Source organism: Mus pahari, chromosome 10, assembly GCF_900095145.1.
Source record: "Mus pahari chromosome 10, PAHARI_EIJ_v1.1, whole genome shotgun sequence".
Classification (NCBI taxonomy): domain Eukaryota; kingdom Metazoa; phylum Chordata; class Mammalia; order Rodentia; family Muridae; genus Mus; species Mus pahari.
In genome coordinates this window covers 102,177,105-102,200,842 of record NC_034599.1, presented here as the reverse complement: position 1 = coordinate 102,200,842, position 23,738 = coordinate 102,177,105, and the positions used below count along the sequence as shown (strand labels likewise).

Sequence of the window (23,738 nt, the reverse complement as noted above, 5' to 3'; positions counted from 1 at the left end):
ACACACACACACACACAAACACCACATATACACAAGTACACATACCACACATCACACACATACAAACACACACCACACACACACACACCACATATACACAAGCACACATACCACACATCACACACATACAAACACACACACAAACACACCACACACACACACGCACCACACATACCACACACATCACACACACACACAGATTGCAAGAGACACCTGGTCACACATCTAATTCGAAACCCTGTAGATACACAGAACTTGAAGCCATTACCAGAGAAGCCCTCCATATGACGCATAGGAAACAACCACACATGGAGTGGATTACCCACTATGGTGATGAGAAACACATAGCAGCTTCCCTAGGGAAATCAATTCCTTTGCCAAACAAATTTAGATCCTCCAAACAAAGCCAGGATCAGGTTACCTTGGCATTTCATGGTGGTATACCTTAGCTACATCTAAATCACTAGTATAATTAAAGGCATTTTAAAATCATGCCTTTAGTGGGTGTTGTAGTGTATGACTTTAATCCCAGCACTCAGAAGGCAGGAGAAAATGGATCTCTCTGAGTTTGTGGCTGGGGTGGTCTACATGGGGAGTTTCACTGCTACCTAAAGCTTTATAGTAAGACCCTGTCTTAAAACAAAACAAAAATAAAACCATATCTTCACTATAGTGATCAACAAAATAAAAGGATTTCTTGTAAATAAATAAATCTGAATGTGTAAATAAATCTAATTCAACTGCAGCTAAAAAATTGATTAAATGCCAAATAGGAAAAAAGTTAAAGTATCATTATAACAAAAATATTTTTTAAAAATCAATGTTACCTGATCAAGGTTTTTGAAAAGAAGAATATCTTTACAAGCTTCCTGAAGCCGGCATCTCTGCTCATCAGTTTTGGGATGAACCACCTGTCAATTGAAATAAAGTCAAGACAATTATTTTATTGCATTTATAAATCACCCATTTAAAAATTAACAACTGTTTTCCTAAAAAGTGAGAAAAAACCAGAGTATGTATGTATGTATGCAATATATGTATGTAATATATGTATGTATGTATGTATGTATGTATGTATTACAATTCTAATTCTACAAAAACAGCAAGCAGTGTACTGCTATGGAAAGGCAATGGAATCCAGGAGTAAGAAGCACAACTCTAGAGTCATCTGCTGTCTGTGTTGCTGCATCATCATCTGTCCCCTGGCAGCTTCCCGATTCTCATCTGGACAACAGAGAGTTATAACCTGTTCCTTCAATAAATATTGAACATCTACCCAGTTACAGGCACTGTGCTAACTCTGGAGACAACAGTGAACACATAGATAAAACGTTTGCCCTCAGAGCCTACAAACATAGAACATGTTGGAAACTGACATGATTAAGGACAGTCAGTAGGCCGGGGAGGGAAGTATGATGGTGTGCTCATGTCTGGATGGCGACAACGGTGCTAAGATCTCAAGCAGTGCCACCTGAGAGTGAGTGGCGAGGCTGCTGTGGGAAGAACCAGGCATTCTATGGGGTGAGGATGGGTAGCAGATCTGACAAGTAACTGAGAGACGAGGCTAACACAGAAAGATCAGAACCACTCAGTAGGGAGGGATATATCCAAACTCATGGAGGACAACTCAGGGACAGGTTTAATAGCTGAAGGATCACACTGGCTGTTAAGTTAGGCCTATAGGAGCTGGGCGGTGGTGGCGCACGCCTTTAATCCCAGCACTTGGGAGGCAGAGGCAGGCAGATTCTGAGTTTGAGGCCAGCCTGGTCTACAAAGTGAGTTGCAGGACAGCCAGGGCTACACAGAGAAACCCTGTCTCGAAAAACCAAAAAACAAAACAAAACAAAACAAAAAATTAGGCCTACAGGAAGGCAGGAATAGAGAAGAAGCCGGGAGCTTACACTACTGCAGTCCCAACAGTGGTTGTTTCCACCTGGGTGGTAACCATGCAGGTACCAAGAAGCAGAGAAGTTTGGATCTATTTTGAACACAGAGCCTATTAAACTTTCATTTTAAATTATGTGTATGTGTGTGTCAGTGTGTGGTAGGTGCATATAAGTGCAGGTGCCTACAGAAGCCAGAGATGGACAATCCCCCAAAGCAGCTGGAATTATAAGGTGGTTAAGAACCACTTGGTATGGGTGCTGGAAACTGGACGTGGGTTCTCTGCAAGAGTGGCAGGTGCTCTTAACCACCAAGCCATTTCTCCAGCCTAGAAAGAGTACCTTTAAAGAAAATAATCAGTCCATATTGTCTTCTGACATCTACGTGGAGATGGTAATTAACAACAGCTATGTAAGCTACACTTAACCATCAACAATAACACTATTAACAATACCAGTAGTACTGGGCATGGTGGCGCATGCCTTTAATCCCAGCACTTGGGAGGCAGAGGCAGGCGGATTTCTGAGTTCGAGGCCAGCCTGGTCTACAGAGTGAGTTCCAGGACAGCCAGGGCTATACAGAGAAACCCTGTCTCAAAAAACCAAAAAACCAAAAACTAACAGTAGTATTTACAAACTAGTTGTCTAAGAGTTAAATAATATATGCAGGATCTCTAAAAACAATACCTTAAATTCATTTAGTAGGTGCTTTAAAACTATAACCATTATTACAGACAAAAATGTTTGCTGATCTAAAAAGAAACATTACAACTTAATGATATTATAATTAAGAGGCCTATTAAGTTACTTTCTAAACATTTTTTTTTTACCAGAAATAAATAGGTTAAATTTGCAACAGGAGGGGCTGGCTTGACAGGTAAGGCTGCTTCTGTGGACCTGGTTGGAACCCACATAAAGGTGGGAAGAGGGAAGCAACTCCATACAGTTGCATAGGAAATTGTATTCCTTAAGACTCGTTTTAGGTTTTTTTCATGTTTCACTATTACAACAATGTAATGATCTCCAATTGTGTATCTTTGGGGAGAGCTTTCCCTAGTAACTGCTGAACCTGACTGTGCCACCTGACTAAGGCCTAGGCCAGTCAGGGGCTCCTCACCAAACCCTCAACCAGAGTTGGTTTCAATCTATCGTATAAAAGAGTGGGATCCCATAGATATTTTTAAATTTTACTTTTATTGGTCACAAAACATTAAGTTTCCTTTGGTATTTTTCATGCAAATTTTGTTTTTGTTCTTTCTCTTCCTTCCTCTCTTCTTCAATCCCCTTTTCTTCCTCTCCCCTACTTGACCTTTGAACCCTCAGTACCCTCCTTTTCATTTCTGTCTTCAGGATGCAGAAGTCCTCCTGCACCCTCCTCAGTTTTCCTCTCAGCCTTTTTCTTGCTCCTCTCTTGTGGCTGCCTGTTTGGTTTTACAGTCTATACCCACTCTCACACAGGCATGCGGATATGAGAAGCGAGGGTCTGTGTGTGAGAGCATGTGACTCATAGGAGATTTTAATTCACTCTTACTTCCACTATCAGGGGTTTATATGAGGCATGTAGTAGAAGAGAATAATAGAAAATATAATTCTGGGGGCTGGTTAAGAGCGCCGACTGCTCTTCCAAAGGTCCAGAGTTCAAATCCCAGCAACCACATGGTGGCTCACAACCATCCAGTACGAAATCTGATGCCCTCTTCTGGAGTGTCTGAAGACAGCTACAGTGTATTTACATTAAATAAATAAATAAATATAAAAAAAAAAAAAGAAAAAGAAAATATAATTTTATATAGCACTTTAGCTTTAGTTCTTACCCTTGGATCATTATCCTCCTCTTCTTCATCAGGGTTAAACGTTTCTGCACAGACTAAATATTGGAGAGAGGAAAAAATGGAAGTTATAAAATGTGTGATTTTAGAAAAAAGAGAAAGTATGGTGTCATGTGTATGCATATGTTCATATGTGTGCCAGAGGTTCCTTTTTCATTACTCTACATCCCATCCATTTGTCTGTCTGCCTATCCATCTATCTATTTTCCTATCCACCCACCCATCCATCAAGTATCTATGTTTGTATTTCAGACAGGGTCTCCCTATTTAGCTCTAGCTGGTCTCAAAGATTCATCTACATGGGCCTCCTGAGTCCTGAGACTAAGGCATGTTCCACCACGCCAGCCTCTGCCTTACTGTGTTTGGATAGTCTTTAACTGAACCTGGAGCTCACATTTTCAGTTAGGCTGCCTGGCCAGTGAGCTGCATGAATTCACCTATCTTCCACCTTCCCAGCACTGACATATATGTGTGCTGCCACACTTAAAACTTTATGTGGGTGCTAGGGACCATCAGTTTCTCAAACTTTCATCACAAGCATGCTCCAGGCTAGCCATCTCCCCAACTCCCTTCCTCTTTTTTATAAGGACAAAAGTCCTTTTTTTTTTTTTTTTTTTTTTTTTTTTTTGACCTTCATAACTCCTTTAAAGGCTGTATTCCACCGGGCATGGTGTCGCACACCTTTAATCCCAGCATTTGGGAGGCAGAGGCAGGCGGATTTCTGAGTTCAAGGCCAGCCTGGTCTACAAAGTGAGTTCCAGGACAGCCAGAGCTACACAGAGAAACCCTGTCTCGAAAAACAAAACAAAACAAAACAAAAAACAACAACAACAAAAAAGGCTGTATTCCTATTGGTATGGCTTCAATGTATAGATCTGGTGGGAAGGCATAATTCAGTTTGTCACTAGATTTCTAAATTATACTAAGCGACTGTTAGTGACATGTTATTTTATTACATTGTAAACATGTAAGCTTACATGGCAGTGCTACTTAGTAGATAATCACTTAACATAAATAACTGGAGCAGGAGGGATGGCTCAGTGGGTAAGAGGTGAGGTTGCTTTTCCATAGGTCCTGCATTCAGTTCTCGGCAACCAGTGGGTGGCTCACAACCATCTGTAATGGGATCTGATGGCCTCTTCTGCATGCAGGTGTACATGAAGATAGAGTCCTCATATACACAAGTAAATGAATAATCTTTAAAAATAAATAAATAACTGACACAGTACCGGATTCCCAATGAACTAGCCTGTCAGTCATCAGCAGCCAAAACTCACTGCATAGACACACAGACATTAACACAAAGATCTCTGCTTAATGTGTTTTAAAGCCTCAACGTATATATGAAGTCTGTTTTCTTTTCCTTTTATTTTTTTTTAATTTAATTTTATTTTTGGTTTTCTCTGTGTTGCCCTGGCTGTCCTGGAACTCACTCTCTAGACCAGGCTGGCCTCAGAAATCCGCCTGCCTCTGCCTCCCAAGTGCTGGGATTAAAGGCATGCGCCACCACTGCCCAGCTCCTTTTTATTTTTGATGAATGAAATTTTGAAATTGATAAGTCATATTTCAAAGATAGTTAACACTAATTGAGACTGTATCAAGAAAGTAGCAGTTAGAAGAGGTATGGTAGTGTATGCTTGCATTCTAGAACCCAAACGGCTAAGGACAGGAAGGCTGCCATGAGTTTAAGACGAGCCTAGGCTACATAGCAAGAGCCTTTTCCCCCCGACCTCCCCAAAAAAGAAAGCAGTGCTTTAAACATTTATGAATCCAAACTGGACAGTAGTGGTACATCTCTAAGTTTGAGGCCAACCTGGTCTACAGAGTTAGTTCTAGGACAGCCAGGACTACATAGAGAAACCCTGTCTCAAAGTCAATCAATCAATCAGTCAATAAAACAAAAATCATGAATCCATCCCTGGGCTACACAATCAGTCCCAGTCTAAAATAAAACCACAGGGAAAGACTACCACCACCACCAACAGAAAACTTATTTAAAAAAATAATGTGAAGCGGGTGTGGTGGCGCACGCCTTTAATCCCAGCACTTGGGAGGCAGAGGCAGGTGGATTTCTGAGTTCGAGGCCAGCCTGGTCTACAGAGTGAGTTCNGGGGGGGGGGGAGGTGGGGGGGGGGGGGGGGGATAGGGGATTTTCAGAGGGGAAACTAGGAAAGGGAACAACATTTGAAATGTAAATAAAGAAAAGAAGAAGAAGAAGAAGAATTATTCTGAATCATTTTACTAAGGAACGTGACTTGATGTAAAAAAAAAAAAAAAAAAAAAAATGTGGGGAGCTGGGGAGAGTTCAGTGCGTAAAAGTACTGCTGTTCTGGGGGAACCAGGTTCAATCCCAAGCACCAGCATGGCACCTCAGAACGTTCTCTACGTTTCCAAAGGAGCAACACCCTCTTCTGGCCATCTTGGCACCAGGCATGCATGTAATTCACAGACAAGCATATACATTGATGTTCTGGATTCTGAAAGCATTAATTTTTATTAACAACTAGAAGACCATCAGATGAACTAAAGCTCTGTTTGCAGCTAAATTGCTTATTCTTAAGATAGTAGTGAAAAACAAAAAGACATATTTGGGATACATTTCCCCTGCAGCCTTATCTATACACTGCCTCTAAAAAGAGCACGAAAATGTCAGTCTTTCACCAGAGAATACCACTTCCCATGTTTTAACTGAAGACAGAAGTCAAGTGACTTTAAAAATCATGAGAAAATTTAATGGCAGTATAATCTAGGATGCTAAAAATAGTAAAATGAAAAATCACTTTTGGAAATAATTTTCTACTTTTAAATATAGAAAATTCTTATGAGACAGATACAAAGACAGCAAATTTAATAATATATGTACACATTTACTCAGAATGAAGGAATCACTGATAGTTCTACTTTTAGTATAATATATGTGTGTGTGTATATATACATATATGTATATATGTACACATATATTAAATATAAAATACTGTAAGTTTATCTTTTCAGATTAGAGATGAATTATGACCACTTAAGATATTCATATCTTAAAATAGGACTTGAGCAGTATATCATAAAAGAGAACACATACCTGATACTCGTCTAGTAAATTTGCTAGGAACCGGAACTGAAAAAAGAAAAAAAAAAATTAGTCATCATTACATTACATGCCTCTATTCTTATCCCCACTTCTAGCAAAGACCTCTGATAATAGAACTAAGCACCCCAAAATCAATAGCAGGTCAGTCCACACTATTCTGTATTTGACCACAAATTATTGTTGCTCAACATGATCATAAAAAAAAAAAAAAGCCCCTTATAATTTCAATGTGGCCTGGCAGTGTTGGTGCACGCCTTTAATCACAGAACTTGGGAAGCAAATGCAGGCAGATTTCTGAATTCAAAGCCAGCCTGGTCTACAGAGTGAGTTCCGGGACAGTCAGGGCTACACAGAGAAACCCTGTCTCAAAAATAACAATAATAATAATAATAATAATAATAACAACTTCAATGTTCTAGAGGATGACACTGGGCACCTCCCACTCCTGTCCTCCTCAGGCTTCCATGGGCATCTGAGTGCATGAAGTGAATGTAGCTAAAAATAATTGGGAACTTATACTTACATATATTCACATATATTAAATTATAAATATAATTTAAATTTTATTTTGAGATTTTATGTTTTATGTGTATAGGTATTTTGTCTCAATGTATATCTATACATCATGTGGCTACCTGGTGCCCATAGAGTCCAGAAGAGTGCCCTCGAACTGGAGTTTCAGACCATTGTGAGCCACCAACTGAGTGCTAGGAATTGAAATTAAGTCCTTTTGAAGAGCAGTCAGTGCTCTTAATTGCTAAAATATCTCTCTAGCCCCAATTTAAATAAAATAAATCTTACTGGATAAAGAAAGGTGCTTGTCACCAAGCCCAGTGACCTAAATTCCATTCCTATAACCCATGTGGTAGAAAAAAAGAAGTCTTGGGAAGTTGTCCTCTGACCTCCATATATGTGCTGAGTATTGTATACCTGCCCCTGACAATAAATAAAGTTGTGACTATAAAAATACACATGGCAGTTGTTGGCGCACGCGATTGAGGCTGCACACTCCAGGTAAACGCTGCTGGCAGTAAACGTACGGGGCATCTTTCAGCTGAGGGCAGTCATGTTTCTCCAGTATTACATCAATGAGCAGGGCGATCGCGTCTATATGCTGAAGAAATTTGACGCTATGGGATAACAGACTTGCTCGGCCCATCCTGCTCGGTTCTCTCCAGATGACAAATATTCAAGACACCAAATCACCACCAAGAAACGCTTCAAGGTGCTCATGACCCAGCCACCGCGTCCTGTCCTCTGAGGGCTCGTTAATCTTTTATGCTGCTTGTGCCTTGGCTGATTATTAGCAACAAAGTGTGTCTCTCTGTAAGCCTTGAAGCCTTCCCATGCTGTTTGGAATCCTATCTCACTCACCACGTGAATGAGTCTATACTGCTGGGCCTCACCCGCAAAAGGAACAATATTTTTCTCTCTTACATGCCAGGTTATTAAAGATACAATGACTTGAAAAAAAAATACATATGGCACCAGAGAGATGACTCAGCAGTTAAGAGCACTGGCTGCTCTCCCAGAATCCAGGTTCAATTCCCAGCATCCACACGATGGCTCACAGAAATATGTAACTCTAATTCCATGAGATCTGATGCCCTCTTCTGGCCTCTGTAGGCACTAGGTACACATGTGGTACACATACATACAACCAGACAAAATACTCATACACATGAAAAAAATGATGAAAATATATCTGGATATGGTAGTACATGCATGTAAACTCAGTGCTTGAGAAATTGAGGTAAGGGGCTGGTGAGATGGCTCAGTGGGTAAGAGCACCTGACTGCTCTTCCAAAGGTCCGGAGTTCAAATCCCAGCAACCACATGGTGGCTCACAACCATCCGTAACAAGATCTGACGCCCTCTTCTGGAGTGTCTNAAAGGTCCGGAGTTCAAATCCCAGCAACCACATGGTGGCTCACAACCATCCGTAACAAGATCTGACGCCCTCTTCTGGAGTGTCTGAAGACAGCTATAGTGTACTTACATATAATAAATAAATAAATCTTTAAAAAAAAGAAAAGAAATTGAGGTAGGAGTATTACAGGTTTGAAGCCAACTTGGGTTATACACCAAGACCCTATCTCTAAAAACAAAACCAAACAAAGCACAGACCAGAAATTATGGCAGGAACACTTGTCCTCCATCTGACAGGCCCTGGGTTCAATCCTTAACACTGGGAAAAAGGGAGGAGGGTCAAGAATTAAAAAGTACATTTTAAAAGACAAATGACATTCCCACTCTCTAAAGGGAGAAACTGGGCTCTAGAAACAGAGCTTGACTGGTAAGTGCTTGCACAAACAGAGCTTGACTGGTAAGTGCTTGTACAAACAGAGCTTGTCTGGTAAGTGCTTGCACAGCAGTGTGAGTTCCTAGGTTTGATCACCTACACCTCCTAACCAAGTTACTTGAGGGATTCTGTCATCCTGCCCCAGCTCCACCATCTAGCTCCGTGGCTTTGGTTGCTAAACTCAATTCCTGGAGGCATGGTACATCTTCAAGCAGACAACATCCTCTCTGTTTTCAGCAGTCTGACAGGCTCTCGACTCTACATGCCACTATTATGATTATCTGCAATCCTAAATGCTAGAACACACGGCCTGATGAACATGAATGCTACAAACTCATCTGCCTTTACAGGAAACACTATCTATCATAGATTTTCCTGTCCCACCTCTGCTACATTGAAGACAAGAATGGAAAGATTGTGGCCGATGTCCTGTTTCCCCATAGATACATTTCCCAATTGATTGTGAAGCACCCAGGTACCTTGGCCAGACCCAGAAGCTGATGGACCAGACCTTACAATCTACAGTTAAAAACTTTAGTGCTAGGCAGAGTGTGGTGGCACAAACCTTTAGTCTCAACAATAGGGAGTTTGCAAAGGCACATAGATACTGTGAGTTCAAGATCAGTGTGGTCTGCATAGCAAGTTCCATGCTTTTAGTGCCAGGAACATTTCCCTGCCTATTAAAAATAGCAAACATGCTGGGCATGGTGGCACATGCCTTTAATCCCAGCATTCGGGAGACAAAGGCAGGTGGATTTCTGAGTTCGAGGCCAGTCTGGTCTACAAAGTGAATTCCAGGGCAGCCAGGGCTACACAGAGAAACCCTGTCTTGAAAAAACAAACAAATAAAACAAACAAACAAAAAGAAATAGCAAACGTGGTCATGCACTGAAGTGGTTTCTTTTCTGTTGCTGTACCAAAAGCAACTTTCCTGGAGGATGGTTCACTTGGCTACAGTTTTAGGCTACAGTCTACTGTTGTGGAGAAGTCAAGGCAGGAACTTGAAGCATCCAGTCACATCCAGTCAAGATTGATGACAAGGAAACCATGCATGCTTGTATTCAGCTCACTTTCTTTTTTTATACAGTTCAAGATTCAAACCCAGGAAATACTGAGCTGGCTTTTAGGCTGGGTCTTCCTACATCAATTAAAGCATTCTAGAGAGTTTTCCGCAGGTCAGGATGACCTAGAAAGTCTCTCATTTAGACTCTTCCTAGGTGATTCTTTGTTGCCAAGTTGACAATCAAAACTAACCATCATATTCTAATGCCCTCAACTTTCAGAAGACAAAAGTGAGCTAGTGCTGAAGAGGGTAGACATGGAGCTGAGCTCCAGAAAGGTCAGGTGGCCCAAGGCAGCAAGCGCACTTCGTGTTGGAAGAGGCCTGTCCACAGGAACTTTGCTACCCCATGAGCCCTGATGTCCAAGACTGGACATTAATAATATACTGAATCTTACTGGAAGCCACCTCTCAGACAGGCAGTATTATCTGTTTCCCAGATGAGGAAACATGCAAACAAGTACAAAGCCAATATTCCTTCCATTCTCTTATTGCTCTATTGTGCACTTCATTTGCAAAACAAAACAAACTCAAACTTTCAAGGAAAAGGAGAATCTGCAGTTTTAGAATGTTCTGGGTTGACTTGATATATGAAAAGTATATATCAGTTGTAAATATTTATATAGATCTTCAATTTTAATCGCCTTTTAGTTCTCCTCCTTCATAAAAACAAGTGAAGAAGTGCTTGAACCTCTGCAGAAAAAGTCACAGATAAATCCAGAGCTGTTCTTACTTAATTTTTGTCATTGTTTTTTGAAACAGGGTCTCATGTAAACAGAGCTGGCCTTGAACTCCTGATTTTCCTTCCTCCCCTCCCAAGCATTGGTAGCATATTGTAACCACCTCTCTTCTCTTCTCTTTTCTTCTCTTTTCTTTCTTCCTACTTTTTATTTTTCAAGACCAAGGTTTGTGTGTGTGTGTAGCCCTGGCTGTCCTATAGACCATGCTGGCCTTGAAGTCACCAAGATCCACCTGTCTCTGGCCCCCAAGTACTAGGATTAAAGGTATGTGCCACCATTACCCAACTATAAACAGCTCCTAATGTTTGTATATTCGCTGAATGTAAACTACAAAAGTACATAACATTTTCACATTTAAATTTTTATGAAAAGTAGCTATATATGGATTTAACTCTAGTCATTTGACATTAGCTGAGGACAAAAGGTTACCTCTGTATTCTGTAATCAGCCCCACCCCACCCTCTACCCCCACTAACTACTTAGAAATCTACCCTACCTCAGCACAGTGCCTGGAGAGATGGCTGAGGGTTAAGAATTCTTCTCTTCAGGAGAACCTGGGTTTAATTCCCAGCACCTGGCAGCTCCCAACTGTCTGTAACTCCAGTTTCCAATGTTCTAACACCCTCTTGTGGCCTCCAGAGGCACCTGCACACTCGTGATGCAGGCAAAATGCTCATACACATACAATAAATACATCTTTTTAAAAAACCAAAAATCTAGGGATGGAGAGATGGCTCAGCAGTTAAAAGCACTGACTGCGCTTCCAGAGGTTCTGAGTTCAATTCCCAGCAACAACATGGTGGCTCATAACCATTTGTAATAGGATCTGATGCTCTCTTCTGGTGTCTGTGATAAGAGCCAGAGATGGCTCTGAGGTTAAAGAATAAAAACCACAACAAACAAAAATCCTCTGGGCAGTGGTGGTGCATCCCTTTAATCCCAACACTTGGGAGGCAGAGGCAGGCGGATTTCTGAATTTGAGCCCAGCCTGTTCTACAGAGTGAGTTCTAGGATAGCCCTGTCTTGAAAAAACAAACAAAACAAACAAACAAACAAATAAAATCTACCAGAGCACATTCAAGGACTGCCCCTCTATCGACCCAGCTGACTGTAGGCTTCCCTCCATAAGAAGGATCTGTCATTTTAGCCAATGCAAACCACTCAACTCTTTCCTTTTGTCATTGTCCCTTACTCTGACCTGTTTTACTCTATCCCTTCAGGAATATGTCTATCTCTACTTTAAATACTATAGCTTTCTAATGTTTGCGTCTTAGGCAGTATAATCTTCCTGGTGAGATGCAGCTCATGCCTTCATGGGTCCTGCCGGCATGTTACCAGCTCAACAGAGAGACGCGGGAGCCGCCTCGGCTTGCTTGAGTGTTTCTCTCCAGCGTTAGGCAGACTGTCTCTAGCAGCTTGACAATAGGCTCCAAGCAGTAGGAAACAGAAACGACACTTCACACTGGTAGCGCGATTCTATAAAAGTACTGAATGCTTTTCTTGTTACTAGGAGACAATAAAATTATAGCAACCTAATCTCGGCTATGCCTTTTGAGACAATGAAACAATAGAACATTGTCAGAAAAAAATTAAATTTCAAGTGCAAGCTCCTTGATGGTTGCTAGGAAAAATAAAGCTTGAACGCCAGTTCCATGTTTCCATTCGGTCACACCACACGCCTGGATTTCTCCCGTATTTGCAGGTTCCCTCTCCTCTGCCAGTCCTATGGCACTGGGTGTTCTAGGCATCATGTCTGCCAGTCCTGTGGCACTGGGTGTTCTAGGTATCATGTCTGCCAGTCCTGTGGCACTGGGTGTTCTAGGTATCATGTCTGCCAGTCCTGTGGCACTGGGTGTTCTAGACATCATGCCTGTTAGTCAGAGGCCCTCTTCTTCTTGCTTTTACTCTTGTCCTGAAAGATCTGAATAATGCTCACAATTTCAAACAAAAGCTCACTCATACCTGTCATATCTGTCCTGTGAGATCCAGACAAGAATATCCAGTTTCCTATATCTGATCTGTAGGCCGCAAGAAAGAGAACTTGGTCTAGTATGGGCTTTCTAAACCCCAAAGTCTAAACCCAGTGAGACACTTCCTCCAAAAAGGTCACACCTCCTAGTCCTACTCAAATATCACCACTCTCTGGTGACAAAGCATTCAAATATAAGAGCCATTACTATTCAAACCACCACATTCAGTGAACATCTATGGCAGCCTTTGAAACTAAGACTTTTCTCTTTAAGACACTGAAAAGGAAGCTTTACTGACTTTCCAGATCAGGTTATACTCCTGTCACAGGCTCTCTACAAGAACCAAGTACTTCCCCTTCAGAGAAGTGATGTCGCAGCAGAGCGCTTAAGCGATCTAAGTCATTTACTTGGTTGATTGTGCTCGCCCTTCCTACCATTACCCCAAAGGATAAAACTAGGTCTATCTTTGCTTGCCCATGTAGCCTCAAAGCCTGACATACTACAGAACTTTCTGAGAGAGGGAGAGGGAGAGAGAAAATGAGAATGTGTGTGTGTGTGTGTCTCCATGATTGTATGTAAGGGTACAGAAAATAAAAGCAAACTTCACCATGTGTGTCTGAAGGTCAAAAGTCAACCCTTTGGCATTGGCTCTCTCCTTTCACCTTTATCTAGGTTCTGAAGATCAAACTGAGGTCACCAGGCTTGATAGCAAGCACACTGACAGCCCCCCTCTAGTCATTGTTACTACATATCTTTTGTATATATTTGTTAGATAATTTCACTTTAAATCATAGTATCACAAATATTCATCTTTGGGGTAGGACATGACTCAATATATTCAACCAAAAGTTAGCTGAATCCATGGATACAGAAGAGTAGCTTTGAAGAGAAGCTGATTTTGCTGGGTGTGGTCATTCATGACTTTAACCCCAGGACTCAGGAGGCAGAGACTGGAGGAGCTCTGTGGGTTTGAGGCCTACAGCATTGTTCTCTCTAGTAACCGATCTGCAGCTGCCATCCCACTATACAGGGAGACTGTTCATAGTATTTCTGTTTATAATGTGCTTATAATACAGAAATCCTCTTTGCTGTTCTCAAAAAAATTTAGTTTTGAAATAGGCACGAATATTTTAAACTCTGAACATGTAAACACAGCTGTCTACTATAAAAAGCAAAAACTTGTCTAATCTTATGCTACCCACAGTGGGCGAACTGGACAAAACTCTCCACACACAGAAACTAAAGATACGAAACAAAGCCTAGGAAACTGGAGCTTGGTATAAGACTGCAATTTTGTGCCGTCTGGACTCTGAGGATTAGACGTTCAAAGCCTATTTAGGCTACCAACAAAATTCAAGGTCAGTCCGGGCAACTTAACCAGACACTATCTCAATGGGAAAACTAAGAGCCCTGTCAGACAGCTCAGGGGATATAGGCAGTTCCCACCATGCCCGACAACTTGAGTTTGCTCCTGGTGAGAGGGAACTGAATCTCATGGGTTAGCCTCTGACCCCTTCTATAAGCCCTGGCATGCTTCCACATACTCTCCTCATTTTAATTTAAATATGTAAATAAATTCTCAGAGCTGTTATCCTGTAAGCTCACTCAAATACTGTTAAAGGTTTAGTTTATGTATTCTGTGTGTGCTGAGTGAATGCTACATGTGTGCTGGTACATGTAGATGCAAAAGAAGATCTGGAGGTGGAGTTACAGGTGGTTTTGAGCCACCAAAGTGGGTGCTAGAAAACAAGTCTGAGTCCTTTGGAAGAACAGCAAGAACTCTGAGCCATCTCTCTAGCCCTTATCACTTATTTGTCTATTGTGTGTGTATATATGTCTGGAGGTAAAAAGAAATTGCAGGATTGAGTTCTCTCCTTGCACCATGTGGGTTCTTGGGACTGAACTCGAGTTGGGTCTTCAGGTTTGGCAGCAAGCCTCACTAACCAAGCCATCTCTCTAGTCTTACCATGTGCAAATATTGCCAGCCTTTTTCTTTTCTGTTTTTTTGAGACAATTCTCTCTCTCTATGTAGCCCCAGCTGTCCTAGTACTCACAGAGATCTGCCTGCCTCTGTTTCTGTAACCCTGGAATTAAAGGTGCATGTACCATCACACCTGGCCTGCCAAACATTTTAAAAGCATCATCACAGACTCCTCACAACTCTTTTTTCACCATACTGTGAAGCAGAAGAGCCTGAAACTCAGACAACTGCTCTTAAAGACAGGATTTATCTGATGTGAGCATCTAAATCTGACACCAGAGAGTTTCTCGTATGAATATGTGTGTGCTGGGGTTTTGTTGCAGGATATTTGATCATACTGTAAACCTTTAGTCCCAAACAATGAAGGTAAAGTTAGTTTATAGAGGGAAGCATCCATACTTGAAAGTGATGTCTAATTGAGTGGTAGACAAAGTGATGAACCAGAAAAAGACTTGACAGAATAGGATATGTCCAAGTCTCATGAGAAAAGAGAGGAAAGGGAAGTTACTTAAGGGGCAGTGCAGAAAGAAGGGAAAAACACAGTTTTACCAGGAGAGTTTTAAAGGTTGCAAAGGGAGAACAAGCTGAACAGGTGAACTCAGAACAAGCCAGAGAATGAGAAGGAGCCAGAAGATTAGAACAGATTGCTAGAGTTAGTTTGAGGCCAAGCAGAGCAATTCAATCAAAGGCCTAGAAAGAAGCCAGTTTGAAATCAGTCAGCTTGGAGAGGAGTTTTGAGCCAGAAGAGCTGAATTGAATCAGCCAGCCAGAACTCAGAAAGAACTAGAAAGGATGAACTTATTCAGCAGCAAGTCTCAGAGGCTGAAAACATGCATGGTCTAGATTAGACTATACAGAGGCTAGAAGCTTCCAGGACTAGGCTAGGTTAGCAGATGGAGGCAATAAGCCCCTGAGACAATAATTACATCAGGTGAATAAAAGATGCACTTACTGGTTTTTGTTTGTTTTTGTTTTTGAGACAGGTTTCTCTATATAGCTCTGGCTGTTCTAGAACTCTCTGTGTAGACAAGACTTGCCCTAAAACTCACAGAGATTCACCTGCCTTTGCCCCGACTGCTGGAATTAAAGGCGTAAGCTACCATGCCTGTTACATACATACACACACACACACACACACACACACATATACATATATATTAAAGATTATTTATTTATTTATTTATTTAATATATGTGAGTACACTGTAGCAGTCTTCAGACACATCAGAAGAGGGCACTGGATCCCATTACAGATGGCTGTGAGCCACCATGTGGTTGCTGGGAATTGAACTCCGGTCCTCTGGAAGAGCAGTCAGTGCTCTTAACCGCTGAGCCATCTCTCCTGCCCTACATTTTATATTTTTAAATAAATAAAAATAAATTCTACCATGCTATTATTCTAATTATTGATCCAGAGCAAATTTAAATGTCCCCAACTTCTGCTGCTCTCAAAGGATTAGAAGCTCCTACAGGCCGGGCAGTGGTAGCACACGCCTTTAATCCCAGCACTTGGGAGGCAGAGGCAAGCAGATTTCTGAGTTCGAGGCCAGCCTGGTCTACAGAGTGAGTTCCAGGACAGCCAGGGCTACACAGAGAAACCCTGTCTCGAAAAAACAAAAAACCAAAACAACAACAACAACAACAAAGCTCCTACAGATCGGAAGGCTCTCATTCTCCAGTGTTACAGCCCAAGCAGAGGAAGAGTCAACCAAAGCAGCTGTCCTAGCGAGCCGTCCGCACAGCCTCTGTCCTAGCGAGCCGTCCGCACAGCCTCTGTCCTAGCGAGCCGTCCGCACAGCCTCTTCTTCAGACTGGAGACCTGTGCTGCACAAGTGACCTCTCAGTCTTTCCCAGTGCTGCTGCCCACTTCTAACTTAGCTAGAGGACTGCACACATGCTCCATGCTGGGTAGATTCAACACTGCCACAGTAAGGTAACACTGCCGAGTGGGAACCTGACCCAGGCCAAGCCCGTCATGGTCCTTCCCTGGAATGTATCAAGCAGGAGACAGAAAAGCTTGCGCTCCGGCTTGGCTCGAAAACTACAAAAAGCAGTGAGGAGCAAATGGAAATCTTCCACAGGGGAGTGGAAGGTCACAAATGTTTATCACAGGAAGAAACCGGTTACAGCATCCCCAAGGAAGCACAACACCACAAGAAGGGCCAGCAATGTGCCTAATGCAACAGTTCTAACAAAACCAGAAAAAAGAGAATGTATTAGTAATCGTGTGACGTTCCCTTTTTCAGACACTGTCCTGAAAGAGAAAACCTTTGTCATCATATCCCTTGTTTTTTGAAAAAAGAAAAAAATCCAAAGGGCCTTGAGTATCCACACGACCCTGGGTTCAACTCACAGAACTGAAAAATAAATTAAAAAAATAAAATCTCTTGTTTAGAAAAGAGCACTGTGAACACTACTCACATAGTAAGTATTTGCCTTCTCAAAGGCGGTTTTGATATAAAATCTGAGCCCTCTGCTTGGGTTCAAATCCCAGAGCCACCTCAATTACTTACAGACCTTGCGGAGTAGAGGAAGTCTCAAATGAATGTGTACTGTGGACATGGGCAAGGCCTCAGAACCAGGGGAAATTGGCAAACCTTTCCACCCATGCAGGCTGGGAACTGACAAAGCCTTCCTCTGGCCCAAGTGTGTACAAACATAACTGATCGGTATGTAAAACTAGTAACTGCAGCTTCTTTGTCTTGGATGTTTGCAGCCTGAGGCTGCTCAGCTGCAGAGAACAGCTAACTCCTCCCCAACGTGCTGTCCACCCAGGGTCTGACAGCATATCAACCCCAGCTTGCTGGCCCCTGTCCTTCCTTTATCCCCTCATGGCCTCTAGTCAGGTCAGGTGCCAAGCTGTGCAGTTGCAAAAACAGACCTTGAACAAGCTCTTTACCCTCTGAGTCTCAGTTTCCTCATTATAAAAACAGGGTAATAATAGCACCTGCCTTATAGGGTTGTTGCTTGGCAGAAAACGAACCTTTGAACTGGTTGATTTATTTAAAAGAAAAAAAGCAATTCACTGTCAAGTAAGAGGGAAACAGGAGGGAGAAGGCCACTTTCAGGCAGAGAAGACAAATAAAGAAGAGGAAGAAACATAAAAAGATAAGGTTCACTCATGACTCGTGTCCTCTTCAGACACACTCCCACTGCTGGCTGGATGTCAGCTGGATTCTAACCCTGAGAGCTGGCCCTGCATTCAACAAGTCCAGGATAGAACTCATCAGTGCTACAACTCCTGACTCTTCTGGGTCGCCACATCTGGGGCAGTGCTAGCAAAGTCTCCTACCACTTCTCACAGCAGGTCAGGATGAGGGCAGAGCACTTTTCAGGATCTAAATACAGAACTTGACTGGTCAAGGCAGAAGCAAGATGTAGTGTGGGCTAGAAACTGAGTCAGAAGTGGAAAAACAAACAAAACCCTCCAAATCTAGAAACAAAACCTACCAGGTTCCAAATAATCACTTTCTGTCTTTATTAGCCACTTCTATTCCCTCTGGCTAATGGTATTTTGCTGATTCCAACCCTGTTTTGTTCGCTTTGATTTTTATCCATTTTATGTGTACAGGTGCTGTGTCTGGGTGTGTATCTGTGTACTATGAATGTGCCTGGAATTCCAGAACCTAAAATAGTGGAGGCAAGTGGATCAGGAAGAAGTTCAAGGCCAGCCTGGGCAATCTGAAAGAGAATCGAAAGAAAAGAAAGAATGAAGGAAAGACAGGAGAGGAGAGGGGAGGGGAGAAAGAAAACAGAGCTGGGAATTGTAGCACAGTCCTATCTATGATCACAGCACTTAAAAGGCAAGACAAGCAAATCCCTTACAAGTTCAAAGCCAGCCTGTTTCCATAACAAGTTCCAGGCTAAGCCTGCCAGGGCCTGTCTTAGAAATAAAAAATAGGGCTGGAGAAATGGTTCAGTGCTCTTCCAGAGGTCATGAGTTCAATTCCACAGATTGTGGCTCACAACCATCTGTAATAGAATCTAATGCCCTCTTCTGGTGTGTCTGAAAACAGCTACATTGAACTCATAAACATAATAAATCTTAAAAAAAAAAAAAAAAAAAAACCACAGTTGGGAGTGTAGCTGAGTGGACGGTATGTGCTTAGTGTGTGTCGGACTTGGAATTCCACTCCCAACATAAAAACAAAGCAAACAAGAAGGAAAGTCTGAGGCTGGGTGGCTGTGGAGCAGGGCAAATTAGTACAAATCAGTTATCAGGGAGTAAACATATATGAACCTATTAAGTATTTATTTTCTAAGGCAGACTTGGTAGCCTGAGTTGTAGAGTAAAACTGTCTTTAAAAATATTTTTAAGCACATACATTGACTGGCTCAACCTTCTTGCCCACACTCTAACCTTATTAGAAAAATTAAACCACTTTCATTTTCTAAGAATAAATTTTCATCAAAAAAAAATAATAATAAAAATTTTCCAGCCGGGCAGTGGTGGCGCACGCCTTTAATCCCAGCACTCAGGAGGCACAGGCAGGTGGATCTCTGAATTCAAGGCCAGCCTGGTCTACAGAGTGAGTTCCAGTACAGCCAGGGCTACACAGAGAAATCCTGTCTCAAAAAAGTGTGTTGGGGGGGGGTAATACATTTTTATGGGCATGGTAGAAATTTAAAAAAAAAAGAGTAAATTTTCATATAGCTGAAGAGAGAGCTCAGCAGTCAGAAAGCACTTGTTGCTCTTACAGAAGGCCCCATGTTCAATTCCCAACACCCTCACAATCTTTTATAAATTCAATTTCAGGGAATCTCATGCCTTCTCCTAGCCTCCACATGCTTGCATGCATAAAAACATGTGGTACACATACATACATACATGCAGGCAAAACACTGTTATCAATACATAAAAATAAATCCCCCTGCCTCTGCCTCTCCAGTGCAGGGATTAAAGGTATGTGCCGCCACTGCCCAGCTTATAAAAATAAATCTTAAGAAAATAAAATTTTAGCTTGGTGTGGTGGCACACGCCGTTAATCCAGCACTCGGGAGGCAGAGGCAGGAGGATTTCTGAGTTCGAGGCCAGTCTGGTCTACAAAGTGAGTTCCAGGACAGTCAGGGCTATACAGAGAAACCCTGTCTCGAAAAAAAGAAAAGAAAAGAAAAGAAAATTTTATGCCAGGTGTAGTAGCACATACCTTTCATTTTAGCACTCTGGAGGCAGAGGCTGGTGGATTTCTTGTTTGAGGACAGCCTGGTCTACAAAGTGAGTTCTATACCACCCAGGGCTACACAGTGATATGCCATCTCAAGAATTAAAATAACTGAAAATAAAATTTCACATAGTTTGTGATTAAAGCTTGAGACACATTATACACTAGTAATTCAGAGGAAATGACACATCAAGCTAATTAGTAAATCTGAATCATTCAATTAGATGCAGGTCCCTAGGCATACATGTATTCATGATGTGTCACTCAGTACTTGTTAACTTTAGAATGGTATAAATATGTAGAGTGACTTCATTTAAATTGCTCAATCATAGCTTAAAAAAAACTCTCATAACTTGTATCACACACTGGCACTCTCTAATTCCAGTGGGTGGAAGTATAACCTGAGAACTTGTTAAATGCATACTGTATAAAGGCTGTTCTTCACACAAGGCTGTTTAGAGAAGAGCTCTGTAGTATATTGTCTGGCATTTATAAAAACCAAAACGATTATATATCATCTTTTTTGCTTCTTAAGGGGAAAGGTAAATTGTTAAGACCACCACAACAAAAGCTTCATATCAGTAGTTCTTAACTTTCTCTGCCCATGGCAACCACAGTTATCTAACCTGAAAAACACACTGATACTTGAGTTTATTTTTTTTCCAGGTTCCCCTTTAAACCATGAATTAATTGCTTAGTTGTTATTTTAGATTTTTGAAGCAGGTCTTTCTATGTAGCCCTGGCTGTCCTGGAACTCCCTATGTAGAGCTGGCTAACTACAAACTCATGGAGATCCACCTGCTAATATTAAAAGGGGCATACAATCATATCTGACTTTTTTCTTTTTAAGCTGCAAAAACTGAAAAACACTGTTATCAGTCAGAAAGGGAAGGAGTGAGTGAAAGCTGTAAGGTATAGCCAGTCTTCTGTGAATATATCTTCTTCTACAGACTTGACTTCAGACCCACTTAAATGTATTATACAAGTTTAACATTAAATAGAAGAATAATCATTGGCTTTTTGATATAGAATATCTATAATCCTAGCACATAAGAGGTAGAGGCAGGAGGAGCTTGAAACTTGAGTAATCTCCATAGCCAGTTCAAGACTAGCCAGGGCTACATAATCTTAAAACTAATCTCAAAAACAAAACACTGAAAAGGAGCTGGGTGGTGGTACACACATCTTTATGCCCAGCACTCCAGAGGCAGAGGCAGGAGGATCTCTGTAAATTCCAGGCCAGCCTGGTCTACAGGAGTGAGTTCCAGGACAGCTAGGGCTACACAGAGAAATCCTGTCTTGAAAATCTAAAAAGAAAAAAAGACATAAACCTAAAGAAATTAAGAAAAAAATTAAGGCCGGGCGTGGTGATGCACGCCTTTAATCCCAGCACTCGGGAGGCAGAGGCAGGAGGATTTCTGAGTTCGAGGCCAGCCTGATCTACAAAGTGAGTTCCAGGACAGCCAGGGCTATACAGAGAAACCCTGTCTCGAAAAAACAAAAAACAAAAAACAAAAAAAAAAAAAAAAACAAAAAAAAAAACAAAAAAAATTAAATCAATCCCTAAAGCATATAGTAAAAGTCTTTGGGGACTGGAGAGAAGCAGTTAGACTCTGTTCTTCTAGAGGGCTGGGGCTTGACTCTTAGCACCCTTAGGGAGGGTCTCTCACAACCAATGTACTGTAACTTCAGTCCCAGGGGATCTAGAAGCTGTGGCACTACACAGACATGCACATACATGTACAAAGACACACCTGCAAGTAAAACATACACAGAAAACAAAATTTTAAAGGAACTCTTAACCAGTTACCCTAGTGAAGTATATCTGAAGAACTTAAGAAAAATATAAATATATATTTGGTAGCGAGGTCTCACTATATAGCCTGGCTGGCCTGGAACGCTGCTGGCCTAGGGGGGGAAAAGGTTGTTGGTTTTTGTTTTTTTTTTGAGTTTTGTTTGTTTTGAGACTGAGTCTACTATGTAACGCTGGCTGTCCTGGAACTCACTCTGTAGACCAGGCTGGCCTCCAACTCAGAGAGACCAATCTGCCTCTGCCTCTCGAGTGCTGAGAAAAAAAAATTAAAGAAAAATTAAATTCTAATCACACTGTTAAAATTGTGATTCTGAGATTGTTATCATATGATTTAAAAATAAGAGTCACTGTCCCTCCCCAGCTCCTTCTCCCACCCTCCTTAACAAGTCTCTTACTGATTCTTTCCCACGCAAGCACACTTAGAGAAATGAGGATGTAACCAGGGCTTTGTGCTGCTACAAGATTTGAAAACCAAGTGCTTCTGGAGGCTGAAGATTTTTGGACACTTTGGTGAGAAGGAAGGCCAAGCACGGAATCCATAAGTTTAAGTGAACAAGCTAATCCCTAGTCTTTAAAACACTATATTCTTAATGGTCATCCTTGGTTTCTCAGCAAATTCATAACTGGGACTTTTTTTGGAAGTACACAAGACCATCTCAAAACAAAAACAAACACAAAGCCCTAGGCCCAAGATGGTGGTGGTATCTGCATCCCAGGTTTCTGATTTCTGGGCCCGTTAGGCTGGGCTGGCTCACGCTCACGGTGGAGTTGGAGTTGCCCGCAATGGTGTCTAGAGCCTGGGCAGGGGTCTGAGCTTGCCTGTTCAAAGTTCTCACCTATTTCATGGTGCCAAGTGGAGTGGAAGTGGGTATGTCAACGTTTTCCTGAAGTCTCACCATCATGGACGGTTTGAAGACACAAGTTCATCACCAATACCCACCTCCACTACAGGACCAAACCCTTTCCATGGACAAATAGTAACCATTCCTTCTTCCTTAACCCTGGGGGCCAGGACTATCACCTAGGCAACAGGCTCACGGTCCTGGTTTGGACCATTTACTCCACCTGCATGTGGGCCAGAAAAGTGTGTGGAGCATTAAGCTCATGGGTTTTCTGTGTACTTTGTTCTTGTCCTGTTTTGTATCATATGAAGACTATCTCATGCTATCTCATGCTATCTCCCATTCTTTAACTGTGGGAGGAAATAGCTTAAACAAGAAACTTTAAGTTTAAAAAAAACTGTACTTTCTTTTTTAATTTTAAACAAGTTTATATAAAAAGCTTTAACTGGAAAAGAAAACTAGGACTCCGACTCAGGGATAAATTTCCCTACACGTACCAGCTATGTGCCAAAAAAAGTCACAAAATTGTCCTTGCTTTTATGATGACAAATGACAAGTGAACACAGTATGTAAGAATCTTTTGGTTGAACAAAATAATTTACTGAAATATAAAAAGAGCTGACTGGAGCACTCCACTATGGAAAAGGGAAATATTTTCTGAGAACTGGTAATTTTTCCCCATATTTCCATTTGATGTCAACTAGATACGTTACCCATTTAAAAAGGAAAAAAAAATGTAGAGAGCCAGGAAGATAGCTCAGCGGGGGTATTAAAAATAAATAAAGATAGATGCTTACAAAAAAAAAAGTGTAGTAATGGTGGTGGTGAAGGTGCCTTAAAACATCAGCTCTCTCTAATCAGATCGGTCTTCCTGGAGACAAGCCCTTGACCTGGGTAATCTTTATAACATAAGCACAAATAGGATCCAAGGGCTCAGCAACATTGAACATATCCCTAATCATCAAGAAAATTCAGAGCCGGGCCTGGTGGCGCAGGCCTTTAATCCCAGCACTCGGGAGGCAGAGGCAGGTGGATTTCTGAGTTCGAGGCCAGCCTGGTCTACCAAGTGAGT

General features: G+C 41.7%; 1 protein-coding gene and 1 pseudogene across 1 annotated transcript in view; one reads left to right on the top strand and one right to left on the bottom strand.

The window, feature by feature from the left end:
- Prkar2a (protein kinase cAMP-dependent type II regulatory subunit alpha) overlaps nt 1–23,738 on the bottom strand; it is a 56,597-nt gene that overhangs the window by 27,650 nt on the left and 5,209 nt on the right. The window contains exons 2-4 of the mRNA XM_021206973.2: nt 6,789–6,824; nt 3,698–3,750; nt 828–911 (exon numbers count right to left, since the gene is read on the bottom strand). Coding sequence (XP_021062632.1) covers nt 828–911; nt 3,698–3,750; nt 6,789–6,824 — 173 coding nt within the window. The remainder of the gene's footprint in view (nt 1–827; nt 912–3,697; nt 3,751–6,788; nt 6,825–23,738) is intronic.
- On the top strand, nt 7,864–8,058 carry LOC110327775 (annotated as a pseudogene).